The 18,235-nt window shown below is 38.0% G+C and overlaps 1 protein-coding gene across 1 annotated transcript in view; it reads right to left on the bottom strand.

Annotated features, from left to right (window-relative positions):
- RGS22 (regulator of G protein signaling 22) overlaps positions 1-18,235 on the bottom strand; it is a 74,820-nt gene that overhangs the window by 31,539 nt on the left and 25,046 nt on the right. Inside the window, exons 8-15 of the mRNA XM_071554082.1 lie at positions 15,991-16,555; positions 15,270-15,431; positions 14,033-14,204; positions 12,299-12,375; positions 11,642-11,747; positions 9,670-9,795; positions 8,005-8,106; positions 2,686-2,880 (exon numbers count right to left, since the gene is read on the bottom strand). Coding sequence (XP_071410183.1) covers positions 2,686-2,880; positions 8,005-8,106; positions 9,670-9,795; positions 11,642-11,747; positions 12,299-12,375; positions 14,033-14,204; positions 15,270-15,431; positions 15,991-16,555 — 1,505 coding nt within the window. The remainder of the gene's footprint in view (positions 1-2,685; positions 2,881-8,004; positions 8,107-9,669; positions 9,796-11,641; positions 11,748-12,298; positions 12,376-14,032; positions 14,205-15,269; positions 15,432-15,990; positions 16,556-18,235) is intronic.

The following is an 18,235-nucleotide window of genomic DNA, read 5'->3' as shown; positions in this document are numbered from 1 at the left end:
TATGTTATCATAGGATAAGAGGTAAAGTCCCCTTGTGAATTAATTAGAAGGTAGAAAATCAAAACCAAAGAAATAAATAACTTTCATTATGGGGTGGGGTTCCTATTGGAGTCTCACAGGGACCTGCACTGAGGCTGTTTTTTTAAACATTCTGTAACTATCTGGAAAAAGAGGTGAGTGAGGAGACAACAAAGTTTGCAAAATGATTCAACAGAGCAAAAAGAATTAAATTGACTATGAAAAGCTCCAGGATTTCAGGACACTTTAGCATCTGCATGATAAAAAGGCAGCTGAATTCAACAATAATAAACATGAAGTCATTCAAGTGAGCTCCAAATGAGGGCTTTCTACTAGTTGTTATTACTTGGGAGAGAGATCTTGGAAACATGGCAGATGGCTATTAGCTTACATTTCGCACAGCCACTCAAAGTTCACCACGAGTCAAAAGGCAATTAGAATGATAGTAACAATCAGGAACAAAGAATAAAAGAGAGAACATGCTTCTGCACTGGATAATCCTTAGGGCATCCAGACCTTGAGTACTGCTTGCATCTCATCAAAAGAATGTAAAATAACACATAAAGATGGGGCGATAACTGTAACAAAGGTATGGAACTTCTTCTGTAAGAGAAGAGGCCAAACAGTCTGGGATTCTTGAGTTTCAAGGAGGTGTAATTGAAGGGGGACAAAACAGAAACTTGTAAAACCATAACAACATTGAGAATATGACAAGATAACTATTGTTCACTTGTTCCTCACCATATACAAACCTAGGGCACCAGGCGAAATTATCAGGGAGGGATTTGCAAACAAATCAAGATAAGCTTTTTTCTTCTCCTATGGCGTGACTAAAACATGGAATCTACTTCTACAGTGAGGCTGAAAATTTATCACTCAAGACACATTTACATAAACTCATGAGGGAGAAAACCCTTCATTAAAAGCTATTAGATACAAAAATGTGGCTAAGACCTCTGGTCCATGAACTTTGGTTGCAAAGTGTTGAATCTGGCATACTGCAGTGTGGGATTTTTTCTTATACTCCATCCTTAAATGCTTAATACTGGTCACCACCTAATAAGCTTAGAAGACCATTCTCTGCCTTGATTTTAGGTTATTATTTACCTAGTTGTTCATACCTGCATGTATGATATAGCACCAAAAACATGATTTCAAAATGTTTTGCAGGAGGCAATGCAGGCATGTTCTCATTACAAGCTGACAGAATCAGTAATCAGTAATAAATGCTGATATTTCCTGCAAATTGGAGATGCTTCACCTAAGGTCATAGTGGAGAAAATCAAGAACTAACTTCCTGCCCTCCAATTCTTGATTTCCCATTGTAAGTTTCTCCTTTCATATCCAAGAGACGTTCAAGACTCAAAATCAGAATCACAGAATCACAGAATATGCTGAGCTGAAAGGAACTCAAAAGGATCATCAAAGCCCAACTCTTAGCCCTGCACAGGACCACTCCAATAATCACACCATGCGGCTGAGAGCATTGTCCAAACGCTCCTTGAACTCTGTCAGGCATGATGCTGTGACCACTTCCCTGGGGAGCCTGTTCCAGTGCCCAACGACCATGTGGGTGAAGAACCTTTTCCTAATATCCAACCTAAACCTTCCCCGACACAACTTCAGGCCACTCCCTTGGGCCCTGTCACTGCTCACCACAGAGCAGAGATCAATGTGAGCTCTCCTTCTTCCCCTCACAAGGAAGTTGTAACTGAGGTCTCCCCTCAGTGTCCTCCTCTCCAGGCTGAACAGACCAAATGGCCTCAGTGGCTCCTCACATGGCTGCCCTTCTAGGCAGTTCACCATTTTCTTAGCCCTCCTTTGGTCACTTTCTAATGGTTTAATATATTTCTTATATTGTGGCACGCAAAAGAAGTTTGATCTACAGCTGGTAACTTGTAAGTAAGTTTATGAAGAACAGAGAGCCACAGCATCGAGTGCTGTCACCACATTTCTTGGTCTTATTTGTCAAAGGCAGTCAGGATTGCAGTCATCACTGCATCAGCGTGCTCAGTTCAATCCTTCAGAGCTGTCTGGAATAAGAACAGAGGATACCTCTGAGTCACCTTCTTCAGGAGGCCCGCAGAGCACAGTTACCCCTTACACAACAGAGCCCCGATCTAAAAAGCATTTGGGGCAAATACAGCTGGACCACAATATCACATTTCTTCTTATGCTAAGCAGTACCTGCACATAAATTCTAAACACCAAGAAATTCTTGATGCAATTCTTAATACAATTACTATGGGCCTAGTATCACTGCACTGACACCCTGGAAACATGGCTTATTTTCTGCTTATGATTACAAATACAGAGTGCCTGCAGGAAATCCATCATAAGAAAATTACTTCTGATCAACGGCAAGACTGCAGAAACATGATGCTTGCTGAGTGCAAACAGAAAGTTTTGCACATCAAGATGCATTCCTCCCCAGTTCACAGGCCAAGGAGTTTATGAAGTCTGCACCTTCCTTTTCAGAGGAGCTGTCTGCTCTTCACAAGCAGCTCAGCCTACTACATGTATCAACATAGAAAGGAGTGGGTAAACAAAACATCTTGTAATACATCTCCCTTCCTGACAATAAATATAACAGGATTGCATATGAAGGCTCTTGTGATTTTCTTCCCTGACATAAGACTTTTTCACGGTGTCATCCAGATGTGTTACCTTTCCATAAGTATATCTGTCTGCTTCCACCATCTTCATCCATGGTTCTAGGAGAATAGTGAGAATATATTCTTCTGCTGGGTCAAAAAGGTCCTCAAAAGCTGGGTCAATTTTCTGATAAATAATGTTTTTCTTATCCTGATGAAGTCCAATGTCCATACTGGCAGATGGGGAAATGTAAGTTGCATAAAGGAACTACAATAAAACAGAAGAAAACTGTTTCTTAGCCATCATACATTTCAGTGGTCACAAACCACTGAAGGAGAGATTAATGTCTGTCCCACACTGCCCTGCTGTGTATTCTGAACATATGTAATTAGACATATATTCTATATATATGTCTAATTACAACTACCTTATTTTTTACCAGCATTACTACTTTGTCCAAAATTCAGTTATTGGCATAACAGATTCCCCTGCCATTTTTACTCATTAAAATGGTTAGATAAAAAAATAAGGTTTAATGCAATTTTCTCTTGGAGCTATTTGTCTGATTCTTAGATTCAGATAACCACAATCACTGCAGCAACTGTTTTGCTCAAGAAGTCACATTGTTTTGCAGAATACATGCTGGGACAACTAGTGAGGGCATCTTACTACTTCTGAATAGATGGTAATTTGTAAATTTAAGGTTCAAATTGATGAAAAATTATATGATATACTGTGCAGAGATTCCCTTATATAGTTTTTGACATTGGAGAGACTCTATCACAGTACAGGATCCATGCAGGAGATTCCACTATGTAACTGATGTCTAAATCTTTACCAAAGCAAGGGTTACAATATGCTTTTTATCTGAAACATACAGAGTTTGTCATTCAACATGTACAAAGAGAAGAAAACTGAACCTGGAGAATGTTTCCTTTTCACTAGCAGCTCGCTCTTGAAGCATAGAGTAATTTTTTTATTTATTTTGATTTTTTTTCAAACAGTCCCCTAAGTTAAACTCTTGTTTTCTAAAGGTTTCATAAATTGCTATGAAAACAAACATTGAAAACTCAGAGAAAAATACTTTCTTGCAGGAATATCTTGGAAGAGGATATTCCAGAATGTCTTTCTAAAGCATTATGATTCTGATTGCAGCTAGAAGTCAACAGAAAAATGATGCTGCCATAATATATTTCACAGACTTATAAATATTTTCTCTTCTTCATATTCTCAAAGTCCAGCTAATTTTCAAACATACAGTCAGGGATCAGGTTAGTAGCATAAATTCAAGAATATGATAATTCTTGTTTTCCTTATTTTGCTAAAAGCCAGCTGTAACTAGCAGATGTACAAAGCAACAGAAAAGAAGAAAATAATAGATTTGCTCTGTGTTCAAGAAGTAATAAAACACTGGTGTGCTTAGATTTCAAGCACAAGGGGAGAATGTTTGAGTACATTAAATAACTATGTTTCTGTTTGTTTTAAATTAAATTCTGATATATTAGACTCTTTCTTTCAAACAGCAACAGCACTAGAGTACATCCCCATTATTTTGGACCTTCACAATTTGAAACAAGGCCTTTAGATTCTCCTGGTATTAGGTCACTGAGGAATACAGGACTTCATGGCTGACATCCATCCCCCACTTAGCACTTGTTACCATTACTGTATTTACTGTCTATGCAGGATTCCACACTCTTTCTTCATAGATCTAATCACTGCAAACAAAGATGCTTTGTGGCTATTGTGGCCCATGTTGTCAGTGCAATAAAGATACAGAGGTGCAAGGGTAAGGTCAGAGAAAGAAGACATCCACAGGAAAAGTTCTAGTTGAACAACAACGCCACATTTATCTTACATTATGCCCTTCTCCATAAGTCCTTAAATACATTTGAAGTTACCAGAGACAGCATTAATTAGATTTGCAATGATTCAATAAGTTGGAAGTTATTTTGAAGTGCCCTAATACTAGTAAAGTTTCAGTTAAATCATATTCTAGTCTGATCAAAAACAGTTAATGTATAAAATAGCCAAATTAGAAGGGACAAGTCCAATGATACAAAGACATGGTATCTTTAAAAATAGACTTTTTAAAGAGGGGTTAACCATTTTACTTGTCATTAGGACTACATAGCTCTACTTGTTATGACTCATAAAATCATACAAGGGATCTGTAAACTGGTAAAAAGGTTCAAAAGTATGTCCTCAATACTTCAAAACACATTTAACTTGGTTCCTTCAATGGGTGATCATTTTAGCACAGTTTTAAGAATGAAACTAAACCAAACATGCCACAAGTTTCTCAGGTAGAATTCCTTTGCCCTATGATTTTGTATGAAATAAGTTAACTTGAGTATATTTGTTATTCTTCTTTAAAACTGACAAAAATATCAGCTTTAAAAAGTAATATTCATAGCCTTTTTTTGATTCCTTTGCCATGGAATTCTTGTGGTCTTCTGAATCTCAGTGGACTATTGGAACTCTTATATTAGCCAATCTCCTAAAGATTCAACAGGAAACATCACATTAAATGAACTTACAGGTTAGCACATTCATACAAAAATATGAAGTGTATGACATGTACATATTATAATTCATTGATTATTTTGTTCCTGTTGAAAACATAAAGAAGTTTTCTACCTGCCAGCTGTAAATTTTCCTATAAATGTATTAGAATAAGTGATGAATTGAACCCAAAACTGCATCTGGAAATTTGGTTAATTTGCATAATGAAATTACTTAAAATAGCACAAACTTGAATATGAAAAATGTTTAGAAAATTCAGATTAAGACTTCAGCCTCATTTATGACTTTCCAAATCAGGGATTGTACAGGTGTTGGTTTTTGATGTGAATTCATCCCCAGATGAGAAGGTTTCTTAAGCAATTTCAGAATTACTAGAGTGAAGCAAGACATGAGAGAAAGATTTAAGTCCCAATACTTTGTATTGCTGCCCACAGGCATGGATATTGCTCTGATCTAAATGAGGGGCTTTGTGCAGCTGCTTGACAGAACCATATGAGGGAAGAATGTAATGCACTGACTGGTCTTAAACAAAGAGGCTAAACTGCCTTAACCTCCATCATCACTTCCCACTAATATAAATCTTGTGTTTGACCCTAAAGGTCCCCAGTAATGATAACTTCCTTTATCTAAATTGATTGTAGTGTTAAAATATTGTACTTCCCATAACTATATTAATTTTCTAACTCTAAATAACTTCTTTTAAAAATCAAAGTCTGTATTATTTGTTTCTTTATTGCTTTTTTTTTTTTTTAATATTCCTGTGCACATGTTTACAGTGAATAACCCTGTATGTTCCTGGATGATTACTGTCATTACTGGTCATTATTCTTATCCATCAGATTTCATTCTCCCTGTAGATTCTTTCCCTGGCTGAATACATATGCACCTTGGAATGTACTTTATTACTCTATCATAAAGCTAAGATAACAATGCCCAACAAATGAAACAATGAGTAGCAGATCCACAGCAATCCAGGTTTGTTCTTGTTTCTAAGAGGAGGCAGGCAGAACACAGGGAATACTCCGCACGTCTCTTTCTGTAATAAATAGCAAAATATATTTGAAATGTGTCGTGAGAATCTGATCCACATTCTCTTAGGAGTATTTGGAAGGAGTGTCTTGTTGTGCCAAAGGTGAGCACAGAATTTGGGAAGGCATCTCTTCCCTGAGCAGAGCCTGTAGATTGGTTGCAGCTTGCCTCTTCACCGTGTTCCAATGAAAACAAGTATAATTTTTCTGCAGCCTTAAAAGGCAAGCTTGAGAATGATACCAAATGTTGCAGCACATGTGTTGATTTGTTATGTTACATTTCAGCTGTTAGTTATGCTAATGGAACCGTTTCACATACTTCGTTTTGATGTATTTACTTTAATGGCAGTGTGTATGTACTCTCTGCAATTGCCTGGTAACACGGGTTGTGCGATGTTCTGCTGTCACCACCAGGCCAGCACTGGAAATAAGAGAAGTAAAAAACCCTGGGCCTTAATTTTCAGCCATGCAACCACTGCAGAAAGAATGTAAGCTGGTGTGAAATGAAACCAAACTGAAAAATATCAGGGACCATAACCTAAGATTTGGCCTGCACCAAAACACATGGGCAAATGGTGACACAGTGTAGGTAACTTGCATGTCTGCTGTGAGCAGTGTCCCTCGCCACACACAGACCTGGGCAGAGACAGGAGACAGCCAGACTTATGGGGACATTCAGCTGCCCACAAACTCAGGCCACAAATACAGCTGGAGGGAAAAACATCTAAATAGAGTAGAAGTTCAGTTTACCCAGACGGGGGCGAAGGAAGAATCCATGCCTCAGCTTCTGCTTAGAGTTTCTGTACAAAAACCACTGATTTGGGTAAGAATTCTGAACAAGCATGCAAAATTCTGTCATTCACCCCAGTAAAACCTCCAAGAAGGAAAATAAGACAAATTCAAGGATGTCTAGATACTTAGTAAGACAAGCCATACAAAGAGATTATTCTCACCTGCTCTCTACAGATATTTGTTCCAATGACAGTTGAAGTAGCTTTGCTGTATTACAGTATCTATTGAAATATGCGGATAGGATATACTCCTACGCAAGGTTTAAAGAGGTAAATCAGACCAAAGTTTCTCACAGTGATTGAAAAGTTCCTTAGAGTTCTTCTAATTACATTACACTGCTGCAGCTTTCTTCCCTGATGGAATAGGTCCACTCTGCTGTCAGTGACAGCCATCAGCACCACTGTGGTAAAGCAGTTTAGTTTTTACCTGATTTAAAGTGCATGGTCAATTAAGAATACTCGTTTATAGAAAATTTCAGTTCCCTTGACATAAAATGAGGATCTAAAGATCTATTAGGGGGATGACAACGGTTAAAAGATAATAATGATACTCTGATAATCATAAAAATTAAAACCAGACTGACGAAGATCCATTTTCATTACAGAGGTCATTATCTGAAGACTGGACTATGAGACCTGCAATTCTAACCCACACAGGAGATGGAAGGAAGGGAACAGGCCAATTAGATGGTTTAGAAAAAACACTATCTCTGTTGTTAACACTAAGCAGACAGTTTCCAAATATGACACAGAGTAGCAAAGGGGAGTTTAGGTAAACTGAGTACAACAGATAAAACTGGGAACAGGCAGCAGAGCCTAGAAATCAAACTATGCATGTTTAATGTTTGAATCAAGAAATTCCATGGAAACAATCCAAAGAGCTTCTTTTATTGTCCACAACCCAGATTTACTTTGGTGTGGGTTGTCAAGATTTGGAAACTTTTCTACTTTCTATCTTCTTCTCAGTCTTTGCAATGAACAAATGCATTTGATAAGGGAATGAGTAAATGTCTTTGTGAAGGGAAAACACATTATTTACAACTTACTTGAGCTTGCTTGCATATTTGAAAAGGTTGAAGAGTTTCTTGGTAAAAAAGCTGATGATAAGCCTGTAGGTCGAACCAAAAGTACACACAGTTCTTCCACAACTAGAGATGAAAAATAATGTAGGTTATTGCTACCCAAATATCACAGCTTTATAAAAGGTTGACTTTCCAATGCAAGTATTATTAGGCTCCTTGGGGTCATCATAAATCAAGCTCAATTTAAGATGGATTTAATCTTCTGTTGCATACTGGCAGAAGGATAGCATACTTAATGGCATCATCACCGTGATACTCTATCTTTTATTGTATCCTTTATGCATAATTAGCCATTAAAATTGTTAACATTGTAGTTAATATTTGAAGAGTAACCACATTTCAGTGGCATAAAGCCAGTGCTAAAGAAACAATGTTGATAATGGACACCAAGAGTTTGTGCCATGGTAAAATAGCATGTTGCAGCAATAACCAAAGCAATTAAATACTGTGTACTTGACATATGTTACTGGGACTATCATTACATTTTTACTACATGTATTTCTGAGACACAGAGTCTTGGCCTCATTTCATAAACTCAAACAGCAAAAGATCTTTCAGAAGTCTAGATCTTTCCCCAAGTCCTCTGATTTAATCATTTGCTTATGGGGTTCAGACTTTAAAAATACCCTGAAACCCCCATAGCTATCCAATAAAGATTGTGTTCCAAAGAGATAGGAGTAGGGAACTTTGCTCCGCAAACCGTGGCCTTCCAGACCTGGCATATGACTCAAATTGGCTCAACAAGGTGAAGAGAAAACTTTAAGCAAATAATTTTCAAAGGAGACTGGCACCTGCAAAGGCTAAAGGACATGGAGGTGGATGCAATGAAAAAGTAAGTTTCTTTTATTTAGATTTCTATCTATACACATTTAACAATTTTAGCTGAAGGTATTCAGCTTTGGAAACACTGGCTCTTGTCTAGTAGTAGCCAAAGGCATTTCTAGCTACTGCTGCTGGATCCTGTGCTGGGCCAGCGGTGAAACAGATGTCCATCTTGATTGCATTCAAATCTCCCCTAAAGACTCAATTTTTCTGCAAAGCCCCTAAACACTGACTCAGATTCATAACTTGTTCCAACCAATCCTCAATTTACACCCAACAATGAATGATGGATCTGCTGACTGCAGAGAAGAAATAGTGTTATATTTCTCAGAAATCCAAAGAGCTTCATGGAAGCAGAAGAACGTTTTTAAAACATTGGAGATTTTGGACATCACTAACCCAACAAGTAAGAAGGAAGCAGGTTATCATGAATAATAGCATAGCAGATTTTCCATCTTTTTAAAAAATGTTTTTGTGGGTTAGGACCTCATTTTTTCTGCCAAGTAAAAGGCTACTTTTTAAAAATGATCAGTCTTTCTTTTTTTTTATTCCTGATGGTACAATCAGAATTCCAATAGGTTTGAGACTGTTAGAATCTGACAGCTTGGTTAAGACCTGTCATTAGTTTGCATATACATATGAACAGTTTATTGTTGTTGAGGGATTGAAGTCTCATAAGTAATAATTCATCCAGTCATCAATCTTTCTTTCTCCAGTATTTTTTTTTTTTTAGTCTGGCTGCCCTCTATAACTTGGCATTTAGTCAATTGTGGACTAAATTATCACAGAGTAGGAAAATGTTCATACCTTATTCCCTGACTTCTCACAGAATTGTGTGAAGTAGTAGCCTGCTCTGTTCTCCAAATAAAGAGACTGCAGCATGCTTTCCATTCTTGGTCCCCCTAAGACAACACTGCCAGCAGCACTTTTCCCCTGGACAAATAAAACAGGCTTTCATTATTTTCAAATATCAGTACATTGCAATGGAGAGCCATCCAGTGTGCTCAATTAGTATCTTCATCCCAAGAAACTAGACTCCATTTTCTGCTACATATGCAATCTATCATAGCTATCCTTACCATTTTCCTACTAAATATTCATATCTGATGGAATTAATCTGATAAGTGAAGGCATGCAGAATAGCAAAGTGATCCCTTAGGTGGTTCCTCAATACTTGAAACAGAAAAACCAACATGGTCTTAATTCTGTCATTAACTCTTTACTCTTTAACACTGAATCTGGGGAATTCCAATGATACTAAACATCACTTAGCTGTCAAGAGTTGTCTCAGCTCATGCTGCTGTTTTGAATTAAGAGAAGTTAACAGGTGGTTATTTGGTCAGGATTCAAAACATTTAAATATCATGGAATAAAAGATGTCAACTGGGGTTACACCACTGACATCAACAACAAAATTGAGCAATTCAGGGAGCAAGAAATCCACACTCTTTACTGTGGTGAGCATTTGGGGAAGCATACAACCATTTTATCAATGCTCCTAGAGAAGCCAGAAGAGGTTTCTCTGAGTAGTAAATTAGCTTCTGATGATCACAAGAGAGAAACTTTGGCTGACTTGCTGTCTCTGATAGAAGAAGTGGAAACAGATGAACGTGGCAGCTGGCAACCAGCTTATTTCCAAACAATAACAGGGATGGAGAAGGGCAGGAAGAAGCCAGACTTTTGAAGCCCAGTAGGTAGATCTCCCTTCTCAGTACGAAGTTAAACTATTAATCCCTACATTCCCTTCTGCATGGTATTTGTGATGGCAAATTGTGGAGTCCTGACTGTTTCAGTCTAGCCCTGTAAGTGTAAATGAATGGTATTTTTCTCCCTCAGTTGCAGAGAAACTCTCTGTGATGATGTATAAGAACTAATAGTTCATAGTGTGAATGTCTCCTGTATATACATTTCTAAGTGCAAATGTCCCCTAATTGCACAGACCAGCCTTTGTTTTGTTCCCTGTCAAAATTAGCACAGAAGTAAAATGAATACAGTGAAGGATTAAACAAAGTATGATTTTGATGTGCAAAACAATCATGTGCTCAAGTTCTCAGCAAACTCCATGCATACATAAATAGGCTTAGATTTCATAATATGCTTTTTCTTTTAGTCGGAAGGCCATAGGTAACAATACCACCATGAAACGGGAGGTTGTTTTGAGACTGTTCCACAAATGGGAAGGATTTTGGATATATTTTAGATTGCCATATGTTGACATCTCACATGTTCTATTTGTCAGCATTTTAACAGTTACTACGAAAAGGCCCTTCTGCACAGCCTGTCTCTCCTGAGGTTTGTTCCAATGAGGGCCTGCTTAGCAGGCAATAATTCAACAAAGAAAAAAATGAAGTACACAAACTATAAAGGGGGGGTTGTACAAATGAAACCTTTTCCCCTTATGAATGTTACTATTTTATTGACTTGCTAAGGCAGATTCAGTTTTCACTGTAAGTCTGGAATACTTTCCTAGGCAACAATTCCACTGAAGCATTCATGCAGAGAATTTTCTATAATAGCCTACTGAACACATGATCGCTATGGAGAAGATCAACACTTTCGAATGAAAATAAACCTCTGTCTGTGCCTGATTTCCTATAAAATAGGTGACAGATACCACAAAGAAAGTGCCGATGTTCTAATTATACCTCTGCATAAAGCATTAACACTGACATAATCATACCAATTCCTCCTCATTATTGACTACTTCATGTTTAATACTGCAGAATAAAGTGTTTTAACTCATGTTTACAGACAATTAACACTTTCAAGCAGCACTTACATGGAGCAGCTCGGCATAGGTATACTTTCTATAACCCTGGTACCTTGAGTCTTGGGTACCATCCCAAGTTGAGCAATGAATCATGTCTGTGCTCACTGACTTTGACCTGGATCACAAAAAAAAAAAAAAACTTTTAAGTACAAATTTAAGAAAAATGTAGGACTGCTTAGGGTTAGGGTTAGGGTTACAAATAAGAAGGGGGACAAAAGAGGTGAAATGACATAGTGAATAGTAGAGGGAAAAGTACACAGAGTTCAAATTTATAATAAATGGGGAAAAAATTGCAGAGGAATACTTTTTCATGTGGTCTTGCAGAAATCACTGGCACAGCATAAGTTTCAGAGCTAGCACTTGAGACAGGTTAAAAGAATATGAATGTATGTAGAGAATATAAACTATTATGTAAGACACAATACTTGTATTTGGGAAAATAAAGTTTTTGTGGCTTTATTTTTTATTATTGCACAAAAAAATGAGAAAATAATCAGCCAGGGAGGAATTCTCCATGCATACAAGCTGTACCATAACCATGCTTCACTAAGCAGAATATTGTATTAAAGGAAAGTATTCATGAAAACAATAGGATCTAAAAGACTTTCATAAATATTTGATATATACTGGTGCGCAGGGAGACATAGAAGGGGCTTTTGTACTTACCATATTCTACTGCTAGAAATGTCATCCTTCTGGGGACTCTGACTTGATGTCAGGGTAAGTGGCAATCTTGATGATCCCTTCAAAGAGAAATTCAGTTTAGCTAGTTTTAATAAAGTTGTGAGTTTGTTCTACTTTTCTAAAAGATGTTACAGAAAAATAAGGCAATTCTGATTATTTTTACAGCTTTGTGTTTTCCTAACATGTTCTCATTAACTACTCTAAAACATTCAAGGGTTTTCAGGGCTATTTTTCCTTGTCAATCACAATATGTAAAACTGTAAATCACAAAAATCTCTGAATAACTTTCAAGATTTTTTTCAGTATGCCTTAATAGCCACTATAGTTGAAAAATTACATTTTTAACAGGTAGAAATGTGTTACATGCACTTTGTACAGAATTACAGAGAATGTCAGGTGAAGAGCATGTGAACATGTTTTATGGAAGCTTACAAAGGTTACCTTAAGATAGCTCACTGTAAGATAGAAACAATCCCTCAGACTGGGAGAGAAAGGGGGCATTCTGCCACACCATCACTGACGATCTGGAACTAAATCATGACTTTTTGGAGATGCCAGTTGCATTCAGAGAGCCCTCAGAAATTCACCCAGAGCTGCTGCTCTTTCTAAGCTCTTGCAAGCACAGGGCAACTGGAAGATTCAGAAGTCTGGTCTTACAGAAAAAAAACTAGGAGCAAGAAATGGGCTGATTCTGTGAGGTTCAAGATGCCTGGTCAGACTTTTGTAAAGTGCTGAATTCAACAGGGGCTGGAAAACCTGCAAGGTTAGGATCCTGTGTGCCTGACCTACAGCTACCCCTGGGTCCTTACCACACCTTGTGAAGCCAGACTTGGTCACTGTAAGACACAGGTGCTTCTTGCTCCCATTCCTGCTGTGATCAACAAGAATCTGGATCCTGAATTCAGTTTCTTCTGAACCAGAAATCTCTCTCATTGTTTTCCTCCAGTATCTCCATGAATTAGATTTCAAAGGAAGTAACAGTAGCCTAAAACCATCCAGCTCAAAGTAACAGAGGTGTGTGTTACTAGATCTGTGGCATAGCCCATTCAGTTCTGGAACCCCAGCTTCAATTCACTTTCTCCAAGTACCTTGTGTCTCGAGACTTAACACTGTGTTGCTGAAAACCTGAAGCTTTTATTGCAGTTACCTCTCACATTCAGGCTTTCAAGGAAGAAAATAGTCAAAACTAAACTGGCCACCTGCAAGCTACACACTGTGAAAAGCTCTGTGTTGTGTGGCTCATGACCCTCTGTAGAAAGCAAAAACCATGTGTAGCTGATTGAAGGGCTGTGGTGATAGAAGATGAGCAGAATTCTGCCCTTTCTACAAACATGAGGGATAGGTTCAGGGTAACTATAGAGAAGTTGTAAGGATGACTCTGGATTAAGATAAGGTTGTTTGAAGGGTAGAACCTGCACTCCTAGATACTTAATTTTGCAGTTCCGAGAATTTCCAGCTAAAATACCTATCCAAAGGACTTAGGAAATAGCCAGCATGTAACTAAGATGATTTGACTGAACATATAGCAATTTGTTGCATAACGTAGAATAAAATTTTATTGCATTTTTATGTGTAATAACCTGTGATATACCAGCTTGATAAATCTTGACTTCCAACCAACCAAGTACTATATTCTTGTTCCATTGAATTCAAGGAGTTTTGTCAATATTTTTTAAGGGATAAAGCTTTGTTTTTCAATGTTGTGACCCTACTTACGTGAAGAACAGAATGCTGTAAGGAAGACTTTTGGGTCAATGGTAACAATGACACTATTTGTGGGAAAGGATCGATGTCCACCCTCGGCCTCTCTTGACAGGTGTGCCAGAACTTCAGTTTTGCACTGGCAGCTTCAATTGCTGTTGAATGAGTAACACAAAATCTGGGACCCCTAGGGAGAAAAAAGCTAATAGGTATAACTTTCCAAAACAATGAAACACTGGACTATTTGGCTTATTTTTATTTTTTTCCATTTATGTTGTTTACTGTATCAAGATACGGTGCTATGTGCACCTAGAATTAAAAATCAGTCAGTGTTAAAGAAACTGTGTGTTTCCAAATCTAAAAGCAAACTATAGATAAATAAACTTAGGCTTCAAATTCTGCATCATTACATAGCTGTCTTTCTATAAGTCTGCAGTAGGATAGGCTCCACACATCCTACAGCAAAGAATGGGAAAGGATTGTAGGCCACAAGATAGACTACAGAATTACAAAATATTCTGAGTTGGAAGAAACCCACAAAGATTGAGTCCAACTCTTAAATGAATGGCACACACGGAGACCAAACCCACAGCCTTGGTGTTATTAGCACAATGCTCCAACCAACTGAGCTGACCTCAGGGTTGCTGCAAGTCATATGAGGCTCCACAGAAAAGTTTATAATTGCAAGTATTATTTTATGCCTGCTATTTGTTGATCCCCCTTAGGGAGGAGAGAACATCCTCAAAAATTTAGCCTACATTTTGGAAATAGGTTAGATTTTGTATCCTCACTTAAGCTGTCAATATGTAAAAGGCATTTTGTATGACAGACATTGAAAAGTGAAGTCTCGGGTCAAATTCTGCATAGTTGTACATACAGAGTATCCTCAGAAACTTGAGAGGAGCAGTGAGGGAACAGGTTAGGACAGAATTAACCTTCTGTGCCTGGAGGGCTTTCCCTACAGTACAGACTAAAGTTTTGTTGAATGATGTCCAAGGCAGAGATACACAAAGCAGTTCAGATGCTCTGGCAGAAAAATACCAAGGGCTCAGTAAGGCAGATCTGCCTGGCTTCTCAGAAGGTTGCAGTGTAGTTTATGCTTAACTAAAAATTCATGCATTAGTCCTGTTAGGATATTCCTTCCAATATTTGCAATGGGATAAGTGAGATGAAATAAACCTAACAGACTTATCAAAGAAAATGGAATTTAGCTAAACAAATAGAATTTTAGTTCCTGTCCATTTTTTCATACCAGTAAAGAAGTAGAGGTTTCACTACTTCAGGCTGAATCTGTCTTAAATGCCCCATATTCCACTGATCTCCGTGCAGCAGGTCGAGTCTGAGTAACACTTCTGAACCGAGGAAATAGTCTCCACTGCTCAGCTGGTACAGTTTTTTCATCTTACTGACTTGCCTGCAGTCAACAAAAACAGTCACATAAACATGTATCGGATGCTGCACAGAACTGAGCACAGTTCATCCTACTGATTAAACTGCTGTTATGTAACATGTTTTTAATTGCAAGTGGCAGAAGCCAAAACAATTTTTCTGCAAATTAGAGACAGGTTGTGTGTAAGATAAAATGTACAGTGCCTTAGAACAGAATCTGAATCCAGCAGAGCCTTTCATTAAAGTAGTTCGTCATACTGAATGCCCTACTTGTGAATTTAATCTTTTATTCTTTTTTTTTCTTGTTGCCATCTGTTTTCCAAATCTCTTTCTATAACAGCCTTAATAATATGGTGATTCTGACTTCATGTAAGCTTTGCAAACCTGACTCTGCAAAAAGAGTTTTATCAGCTTCAGCACAGTCATTTCAGACACACCTTCTTGTCAGGACACTCATGATTATTTTAATTGTATCTATTCTATTCAAACATTAGACTTTACTCTGAAATCTCAAAACATGCATTGATCTAACTGGGTCATAAGTGTTAAAGCACTAGGAAAAACTGTTAAATAACAGGAAATACCTCAGCTGTCTTGTAGTGTTCTTTAGAATCTTTAGTCTTTCAATATCTATCCAGATCCACCAGTACCTCTCCCCAGGTGTTCCTTTGATGAACTTCTTGAATCTTTCAAACTCATGTCTGTTGCCAGTGTCATAAGTCCTGTGACTAACACACCAGGCAGCCCTGCTGTCCGGCCCACCACTTTCAGAACTTGAAGTTAAGCTTACTTCTTCAGGATCTTGTTTTCTTACATCTCCCTTGGAGTCCCAGGCAGTAAGTGGAGAAGAAGGTTGTTTAAAGAGTGACTCTGCAGTGCTATGGGCAACAATGTCAGTAGCTTGCTGGTGAGTCTTTCCTGAAATGGATTCCTTCATTACAATTTGAGTATAAGCTGGTATGAATTCTTCTGGTGTCTGACAAGTTGCACTTTCCTGTTCATTTTCTCCTTTTGCTGCGCTGTCCCATTTTGGGTCTACATAAACTCTTAACTGCCTGTGGGAAGGAGATTCTGCAATGGCCACAGAAGAGCCCTCCTCAGCCTCACTGGGTTTCTCACCGGTAACATCAGCTTTTGTGGGTGCAGTTTCTGAAGGGGAAAGGAAACTCTGTTGTTGGCATTCCTTAGACAGAGAACTTGCTTCTGCATTAAATCAGAAAAGATCATTAAACACCCTTTTGAGTCAGTACTGTTCTCTTGCATATCAACATTGCCAAGTTGAAAAATGCAACATATTTATATTTTGCCACTGCGGAACAATCATACCATGTCATTTTGCACAGCAGGGAATAGCAGAGGTGCTATCTGCCTCAGAAACACATTCCCTGTTGAATTCCAGTGGAGCAGCAGAGTTCAGGAACAGCTCCTTCTGGACCCAATTGTCCTGTTTACTCAGCTAAACATCCCAACTTCTCAACAGCAGTTAAACCAGCTAGTTGTGCTGCAAAGCCTGGTTCCTTCCTGAGCATTTGGTCATAGTTTGATCAAAGTGACAGTATGTAGCAGAACTGTTTTTTGTTTAGGCCTGTGGAAGCCCTTCCAACTCAGAATAGTGTGTGGTTATTGCAAAGCAAACACCTCTGTCAATAGGGTAAAATCTTGAGACACGGAAGGATGACAAAACAAATGATAATATCTAGGGCTCTGAAAACATTTAACAGTCCTGCAGACCAGTCTGCCACCCAGAAATGGCTTCTTTCCATTTAGAGATGGTTTATAGCTAAGAAGTTCAGATTAGGGACCAGCCATGGTATTTTGGTCTACAGTCCTCTAATTAATTCCTTTTACCCAACTCTTCATCAACCCTGTGCCATTAAGCATGCCCTGCCATCCTGGTCTGCTGAAAAAGAAACTTAATGCTTTAACTTGCTCAAATATCTTCTACTTCTGCCAGACAGAAAATTTTTTCTGGAGCATGTTAGCAAAGATGACCTTAACTATACATACTGCTTAGCTAGGTTAATGCTACTATCACTGTACAAGTCAGTCCTGTAAAACTGAGCAGAATAACCACAGATATTGTAAACAGCAGCAGAATCTAAGTGAAAGTAAAAAAAAAAAAGTCATAATTAAATTAAGACTCTACAAGAACTCCATATCAATCTATCAATACAGTGTTTAAACTATAGAATTATCTACATCTTTTGTATTTCACTAAAGGCAAGCTGTATGCTTTCATGCTCCATTGTATCACTTAGGCAAAACACTGTCAGTGATGTGACTGCTGCAACCTCTGAACACATGCACCACATGAGGTTGTAACAAAAAAGGGCTAAATCTCTCAGATCCACTAAGTTCACATTCCTAATGTTATCAGCCTGTGTAACCCTCTGTGGTGGCCTAGTCAATAAATGGCAATGGCAGTTAGACATTCCTTTCAACTTCTTCCAAAAATAAGCCACACCTGACCAGTGCTGGCTAGTGTCACAGATGGTGGATTAGGAACTTGGATTATGAACATGGCATAGATTCCCTGCCCTGCACTTACATAATATCCTAAGTACCTATGGCCCAATATGTTGACAGTAATATAAAAATCAGTGTGATCTAAAATATATTTTCTTGTTTCCAAACTATTTCAAATGTTTTCACTGGAAAAAGAAAAATTACAGCTTCTCAACACAGGTCTGTGAAATGGAAACAAGGAGAATGATTTCACAGAATCTAAGGCAATTAAGAGATAAACAACTTCTGAGCAACCAAAAGTGAAGTGGCTCCGGGGTTTATTCAAGACTTTACCTGATAACCCTGATTCAACTGAAGCAATGC

Source organism: Pithys albifrons, chromosome 4, assembly GCF_047495875.1.
Source record: "Pithys albifrons albifrons isolate INPA30051 chromosome 4, PitAlb_v1, whole genome shotgun sequence".
NCBI lineage: Eukaryota > Metazoa > Chordata > Aves > Passeriformes > Thamnophilidae > Pithys > Pithys albifrons.
This window is presented reverse-complemented; position numbering and strand designations above follow the sequence as displayed.